Source organism: Delphinapterus leucas, unplaced genomic scaffold (assembly GCF_059928025.1).
Source record: "Delphinapterus leucas isolate spDelLeu-1000000601 "Yukka" unplaced genomic scaffold, BTC_Dleu_Yukka2 spDelLeu_asBTCV2_sq25, whole genome shotgun sequence".
In the NCBI taxonomy this organism is placed as follows: domain Eukaryota; kingdom Metazoa; phylum Chordata; class Mammalia; order Artiodactyla; family Monodontidae; genus Delphinapterus; species Delphinapterus leucas.
Window position 1 is genome coordinate 1,070,896 of NW_028322234.1, and position 8,500 is coordinate 1,079,395.

General features: G+C 44.6%; 1 protein-coding gene across 1 annotated transcript in view; it reads left to right on the plus strand.

Annotated features, from left to right (window-relative positions):
* Positions 1–5,725, plus strand: part of LOC149744005 (vesicular integral-membrane protein VIP36) — a 37,122-nt gene extending 31,397 nt beyond the window's left edge. Inside the window, exon 8 of the mRNA XM_089905101.1 lies at positions 5,565–5,725. Coding sequence (XP_089761227.1) covers positions 5,565–5,572 — 8 coding nt within the window. The 3' untranslated portion in view covers positions 5,573–5,725. The remainder of the gene's footprint in view (positions 1–5,564) is intronic.
* Positions 5,726–8,500: the final 2,775 nt, after the last annotated feature.

The window sequence follows — 8,500 nt, forward strand, 5'->3', positions numbered from 1 at the left end:
GTATATAAACATTAAATTGACCATTTTAACCATTTTTCAGCATACAGCTCAGTGGCATTAAGTTTTGCATTCACAGTTTTGTGCAACCATCGCACCATCTGTCTCTAGAATTTTTTCTTCATCCCAAACTGAAACTCTGTACCCATTAAACAGTAACTCCTCTCTCCCCGCTGCCCCAGCCCCTGTGAACCTCTATTCTACTTACTTTCTCTTAATTTGCCTATTCTAGATTCCACATTTAGTGGAATCATGTAATATTTATCCTTTCGGGTCTGGCTTATTTCATTTCACATGTTTTCAAGGTTAGGATTAGGGCTTCAGTGTCATCAGGGTTAACAAGTGTCAGAATATGATGACCAAATAATATTCCATTATATGGATAGACCACATTTTGTTTATCTGTTCATCTGCTGTTAGACACTTGGGTTGCTTCCACCTTTTGGCTATGGTGAATAAGGCTGCTGTGAATGTGGGTGGACAAGTGTCTGAGTCCATACTTTCACATCTTTGGGGGATAAACCTAAGGATGGAATTGCTGGGTCATATAGTAATTCTGTGTTTAACTTTTTGAGGAACCTTCAAACAGGTGACCTGACTTCGCATGGTGCTGTAACCACTGGCATAGGCCCAGTCAGTCGGCCCTCCTTCCTGCAGGGTATTGCTGGATAGACCGGACTTGTGACCATGCCGCGCCCAAGCCGTGTCCCACTCACTCAGGGCTGGCTGCCCTCCCTGGGAGCACACGTGGAAAAGATACCTGTAAAGTGTTTCAGGAAGCAGGCCTGCTGTTGGTTGGATGGTCCATGAATTCCCAGCCTATGGGCAGTAAGGAGGTCACTTGCTGGCAAGTCAGGCACGTTGGTGAACTTGGGATCTCAAGAAAGACGAGGAACTGATTAGGATCTTAGATAATACTTCTTGCTTGACGGAAGTTGTGAAAACTATGACCGTGGGGGCTTTACCAAGCCCCAGCCTCAGCGCCAAGGTCAAGTTTTGTCAACTGCCTAAAGAGGCTCTAAGTATTAAAGAACAACTTTTGTTCCACCTCTGTAGGGAAAACATGCCAAATAGTACTGCACAGCAAGGTAATTATACACATTGAAAAACATGGTGAAGGTTCTTACCTCACTGGTGGAATTATTGGTTCCCTGACATGGTCTCAGGATGAACGGGTTGGCTTTTCCAAGGAGCAGTGTTGTTGGTGATGGAGCTGTAATTGTCCGAGGTACTTGCATGTGCTTTTGGATCATAGTATCTCATTGAGCAAATTCTGTTCAGTCCGAGCCTCTACCTTGACAGGCACACGGTCCTAGGACAGACGGAAACCAAGCAACTCTTCGTACCGGATGCCCTAGGGCACCTCCTCCATCCTCTTGGCTATTTTGAACCTCAGTGGCCTACAGAGGTGACCAAGTCCATGACACCCCCTTGTATTTATTGACTTCCCTGCCTCTCAGTCTCATTTCCTTGGCCTCCATTTCTGTTTCGTTGGATTGTTTCTCAAAATAACCCACTTGCACACAAGCCCTGACTGCAGCCACCACTTTCAAGGGTGGGGAGGACCTGGCCTAGAAGCCCATCTAGTCCAGCCTAAACCCTGATACCTAATACTTGTTCCCATCCCTGCCAAATGCAGAATATGACCAAAAGGGGAAACTGAGGAAGGCCCTGACCACAGTAAGTGTTGGACTCCATCTTTGCTTGGTTTCCTGCTCTGGGCTGGTTTTGTCAACATCACCAGAGAACAGACAGCCCAGCTTTCAGAAAAAACAAAGTGTAATAGACTGGATCAACCAACACAGTCCTTTGGAAAACCACAAGTTCACAGATCAGTAACCAGCCCAAGCTGTGCACTGCTGCACCCAACCAGTTCTGAATGGACCACCCACGGGCTTTACTAATGGACCATTCAATTTTGTGTGTGGATTTTGGTTTTTGATCTTTTGGCTTTTGTAAGCCTTGCCTTTGTGCTTTGTTCAGGAGAAAGTCTTAAGAGAGGCTGTTCTCTCTGGCATGAAAAACATCAGTCCTATGGTCCCCATGCTCCAGCCTCAGGGAACCACTTTTTAAACTCCTCTAGTTGTTTCTTCCAACCCAGGATAATAGTGGTGGGAGGACACAGGCCCACAGAGAGGCAGAGGCCTAAGGAGCACCTGGCCCAGATGAGAGCAAAATGACACAGGACTCAGGTTTGGGGCTTGGGGTGGGGGTAGATCTTAGGGGCAGCATCATGTCCTGGGGACAGAACATTTGAGAAGAGAAATGTGTTAGGTTAAGAAAAATGCACACAGAATATATATTTGGCTTTAGGGTTTATTAAGGTGTGTGTATATCATAAGATGAGCTTAGAAATAGTCTATGATATATCTGGAGAAACAGAATTAATAGATTTGTGAGGACATAGCTTGGTCCATGTACTAGTTTTCTTTTCTTTTTTTCATGTACTTGTTTTCTGTTGCTGCTGTAACAAATGCCTGCAAACGTGATGGCTTAAACAACACAAGTTTAGTTCTTGCAGTTGTGTTGGTCAGAAGCCCAACCAACTGAAATCAAGGTGTCACCAGGGCCACAATCCTTTCTGGAGGCTCTAGGGGAGAATGGTGTGCTTGCTTATCCGGGTTGTGCCAGGATTCACTTCCTTGCGGACATAGGGCTGAGTCCCTTCTTCCTTGCTGGCTGTCAGCTTAGGGCCATCTCCCGCTTCCAGAGGCCACCCGCATTCCTTGGGTCGTGACCTGCTTTCCCCATCTTCAAAGCCCGCAATAGTGGACAAGTCCCTCTTACACTTTGAATCTCTTCCATCATCACATCACTCCGACTTCTGCTGCTGCTTTTGAGAGCCCATGTCATTACATTGGGCCAACATGGATAATCCAGGATAATCACCCTATTTTAAGGTCAGGTGATTAGCCATCCTAATTCCCCTTTTGCGATGTAACATTAACATATTCACGTGTGTGATGCCAGGGATTAGGATGTGGATATCTCTGGGGACCATCATTCTTATTACCATGGTCCATAAGCTGAGACCTGGGTAAAGGTCTTGCCTGGACTGCTGAGTATTTATATTCAACAACTGCTGGGAGGGCAGAAGCCAAGATCACAGAGTAGCTGCCCTGAGCAGAGGCTCCCCTGGGTCTGAACTGCACAGATATCAGGGCCTTTCCTACTGTTTGGATTTTTTTTCCACCATAGTCTAGTCTTGCCTCCTTTAGAACTTCTTCTCAATGGAATCATACAGTATAATTTTTTGTGTAAGGCCATTTTCACTCAGAATAATGTTTTTGAGATCCGTCTCTGCTGTTGTGTGTCTTAGCAACAACATGTAAAGACCAGCCACAGATTGGGAGATGGTTTTCACAGATACGTGTCAAAGAACTTGATCTAGAGCATATAAAAAGCTCTTAAGGGGCTTCCCTGGTGGCGCAGTGGTTGAGAGTCCTCCTGCCAATGCAGGGGACACGGGTTCGTGCCCCGGTCCGGGAAGATCCCACGTGCCGTGGAGCGGCTGGGCCCGTGAGCCATGGCCGCTGAGCCTGTGCATCCGGAGCCTGTGCTCTGCAGCGGGAGAGGCCACAACAGTGAGAGGCCCGCATACCGCAAAAAAAAAAAAAAAAAAAAAGAAAAGCTCTTAACACTCAATAGTGGTTTTTTTATATAAGTGGGGTGAATCTACATGCATTGTTCTATTGCTAGTTTTTATACTTAATAAATAGATTGTGGGTGTTGTAGGCTAAATAATGGCTTCCCCAAAGATGTCCACATCCTAATCCCCCAAAAGCTGTGACTGTGTTACTTTAGATGGCAAAGGAACTTTGCAGTTGTGATTAAGGATCTTGGGATGGGAAAACTGTCCCAGGTTACCTGATTGGGCCCAATGTAATCACAGTGACCTTAGAAAAGGGAGGCAGGAGGGTGAGAGTCAGAGGAAAAGAGATTTGAAGACGTTACATTTTTGGCTTTGAAGATGGAGGAATGGGTTACAAGCCAAGGAACGCAGGTGGCTTTAGAAGATGGAAAAGGCAAGGAAATGAATGACCCTCTAGAGTGTCTAGAGGGAACCCAGCCCTGCTGTCTCCTTGATTTTAGCCTAGTGAGATTTCTGATCTACAGAACTATAAGATAATAAATTTGTGTTGTTTTAAGCCAATAAAATTCCACACAAAAGGCAGTAATAAGACAGTTGATCCAATAATACAAGTGCAAAAGATTTGAACATATGCTTAACAAAAGAAGACATACAGATGGCCAATAAGTACATGAAAAATACTCAACATCGTTGGCCCTGCCTGCTTCTCTGGGCCTCTCTCTCCAAGAAAAAATACTGAATCTTCTCAGTTTCCTTTCACTTTATTTACGATGTCCTTTGAAGAACAAAAGTGTTACATTTTTTAAAAATAAAATTTTAATTTCAGAACAGTTTTACAGAAAATTTGCAAAGATAGTACAAAGAATTCCCATATACGCTACACCCAGTTTCCTGTGTTATTAACATCTTACATTGGTATGGTACATTTGTTACAATTAATTAACCAATATTGATGCTTTATTCAGATTTCTTTAGTTTTTACCTAGTGTCCTGCTTCCGTGCCAGGATCCCATCCAGGGCACCACGTTACATTTAGTGATTGTGTCTCCTTAGGCTCCTCTGGGCTCTGACGATTTCTCAGACTTCCCTTGTTCTTGATGACCTTGACAATTTTGAGGAATACTGGTCAGGTATTTTTTAAAATGTCCCTTAGTTTGGGTTTATCTGATGTATTTCTCTTAATTAGACTGGAGTTAAGTGTTTTTCTGGAGCAAGACCACAGAGGCAAAGTGCCATTTTCGTTACATCGCATTAAGGGTACATACGCTCAACATGATTTATCACTGTTGATGTTGAACTTGACCACTGGGCTGAGGTAGTGTTTGTCAGGTAAAGTTGCTCTCTCCCCCACCCCCTTTCCATACTGTCCTCTTTGGAAAAAAATCACTATGTGCAGCCAACATTTAAGGACTGTGGAGTTATGCCAACTCCTTGAGGGCAGAATAGCTACATAAATTATTTAGAATGCTTCTGCATGGGTGACTTGTCTCTTCTTCTCATTTATTTATTTATTCAATCATTTATTTATATCAGTATAGACACTTCAATATTTATTTTTATACACCAATACAACTTTATTTATTTTGTTGCTCAGATTGTTCCAGCTCTGCTTTGAGTTGGTCCTGGGTTCCTTTGACATTATTCCCATCACTCTGTGTGTGTGTGTGTGTGTGTGTGTGTGTGTGTGTGTATCACTTCTTTACTTTCTGGCACTATAAGATGTTTCAGTCTCATCTTGTGTAATTCCTACCTGGTAGTACTAGAATCAGCCATTTCTCCAAGGAGCCCTGGTTCCTTTTACTGGAGAATGGTATTTGAAACCAAGATCTCAGTACTAGATGTACTCAAAGTTTTAAATTTTTATGAAGTTCAATTTATTTGTTTTTTCTTTTGTGCTTTTGGTGTCATATCTAAAGAGGCTTCGCCTAACCTAACTTCATTCTAAGAATTTTATAGTGTTACCTTTTTCATCTAGGCCCATGATCCATTCTGAGTTCATTTTTATGCATGGTGTAAGGAAGAGCCTAGAGCCCATGCTCCACAACAAGAGAAGCCACCGCAATGAGAAGCCCACGTACCGCAACAAAGAGTAGCCCTCGCTCGCCACAACTAGAGAAAGCCCGTGCGCAGCAATGAACACCGAACGCAGCCAAAAAATAAAATCAATAAATTAATTTTAAAAAATCAATTGATATTTCTTCAATTCTTTTTTTTCTTCATAAATTTATTTATGTATTTATTTTTGGCTTAGAGCACGGACTCTAAGCATGTGGGCTCAGTAGTTGTGGCACATGGGCTCAGTAGTTGTGGGTCATGGGCTCTAGAGCGCAGGCTCAGTAGTTGTGGCTTGTGGGCTCTAGAGCACAGGCTCAGTAGTTGTGACGCACGGGCGTAGTTGCTCTGTGGCATGTGGGATCTTCCCAGGCCAGGGCTCGAACCCCTTTCCCCTGCATTGGCAGGCGGATTCTTAACCACTGCGCCACCAGGGAAGCCCCTTCTTCAATTCTTGAATGTATAATTGGAAAAGACACAGCTGGCAACTGGAAGAATGTTGATGTTGGTTCCCTGACCCATGGAGTGAAAGCTGCCATGGTAGGGAACTAAGTGTAAGCACCAGAAACTTCCCCTCTGTACCAAAATAAGAACACAGAAACAATGCTGGATCCCAGGGGTAATTGCAGAGGTTAATGCCACATCCCCATTTAACTCAGCTGTTTGGACGGTGCAGAAGTCAGATGGAACTTGGAGAATGACTGGCCTGTCATAAACTTAATCCATTGGTGACTCGGATTGCATCTGCTGTCCCAGGTGTAGTATCTTCACTGGAGCAAGTCAGCACAGCTCCTGGCACTTGGTAGCTATTGATCTAGCTCATGCCTTTTTCTCTATACCAATTTGTAAGGACCTCCAGAGGCAGTTTTTTTCATCTGCTGCTACCAACAGCTCACCTTCAGTCTTGCCTCAGGGCTATGTCAGCTCTCCCGTTCTGCCATAATATAATCTATAGACCGCTTGACCACCTTGACATCCCATAAAACATCACAATGATCCTCTACGTTGGCATGATGCTGATTGGTCTGATGAACAGGAAACAGCAAATACTTCAGATATCTTAATAAGATGTACACAAATCATATGCTGAGCAATAAACCTCATAAAATTTCAGGGGTCCACCACTTCCTCACTTGGGGGCTTTGATGATCTGGAGCATGTCAAGATATCTCTTCTCAGATAAAAGACAAATGAACCTTACACAACCTACCACCTAAAAAAAAAAAAAAAAAAAAGAGGCACAATTCTTGGTGAGTCTTTTCAGATTGGGGAGACAACACACACCATGTTTGTGTGTGATCCTTTGCCCAACTGCGAGCCACCTGGAAAGCTCCCAGTTTTGAGAGGAGACCAGAGCAATGGCAGGCTGTGCGGCAGTAAAATCTGCTCCAACACTTGGGCCTCATGATCCAGCAGAACAAAATGACACTTTCAATGTCTGTGGCAAATAGGAATGCTGTGCGAAGCTTCTGGAAAGCACCAAGAGGATAATTATAGCACAGACCTCAGGATTTTAGAGCAAATTCACCCCCTCCTTTTCATATAACCATTCTCCTTTTGAGAAACAGCTTCTGGCTTTGGGTCAGAAAGGCCAAACCATGGGACATCAGGTGATGATGCAGCCTGAGTTTCCCACGACAAACCTGGCATTGTTTTCCTTATGTGTAAAGTTGGGTGCACACAGCAGCAATAGAGCAGCAGTGGCAATGGCAAATTAGAGAGTGAGCCTGGGCGTGTCCAAAGGTACATGTAGGGTACACAAGGAGGTGGCTTGGACTCCTTCACTGCCAACTCCTGCTGCGTTGCCTCCTGTCCCTCAGTCCAGGCCTGTGACTTTATGGGAATTCTTCATGGCCAGTTGACCGAGGGAGAAGGAACTTGGTTTACAGATGGTCTGCATGAGAAGCTTTTGGCATCCAGAAGTGGACAGCTGCAGTGCTACAGTCCTACTGTAGGTCAGAAATCTCAATGGCTAAATCAAGGGGACAGCAGGGCTGGGTTTCTCCTAGACACTCTAAGGGGTCATCCATTTCCTTGCCTTGTCCAGCTTCTAGAAGCCACCTGTATTACTTGGCTTATAACCTCTTCCTCCATCTTCAAAGCCAATAGTATAACATCTTCAAATCTGTTTTTCTCTGACTCTGACCCTCCTGAATTGGGATCAGTGGTGAAGAGAAATCCTCTGGGCAGCACATCTGATTGTGCACTTTGTCTGGAGTGAGAAATGGCCAGAATAATGGGTGTAACCTGATGTACGGGCAGTGGCTAATGATTTGGCTGGATTCTCATGATCTTAAGAGGATCAGAATGGGAAAATTAATAATGAGGATGTCTGGAGAAGAAGTATATGTATGGACATTTGGAAGGGAACAGACTGTGAAGGTTTTCGTGTTCTGTGTGGATGCCCACAAAAGGGCATCCGTGCAGAGGAGGCCTTTCATAATCAGGTGGAAAAAATGAGACATTCTGTGGGTGTCCATCAACATTTTTCCCAGCCACAGCAGGCTCAATGGACCCATGAGCAAAGTGGCCAGAGTGGCAGCAGTGGAGCCTGGGCAGGGTTCAGTACCATGGACTTCCCCTGACCATACCTGACTGGGGTAATGCTGCCACCGAGTGACCCATATGACAACTGCAGAGACCAGCCCTGAGTCCCTGGTGGAGGAGTAGCCATCCACCTGGTTTCTGTTTGATTACAGTGTACGTCTTATCACAGAGGGGACAGAAATTCACCCTTACCGAAATAGACACAAACCTCGATCTAGATCTGAGACTGGATGTGACTTCCTTGCCCCTGATACTTCTTTCAGCTCCACTATTCTGGACTCACACAGTGATCTACCCACCGTCATGGTACTC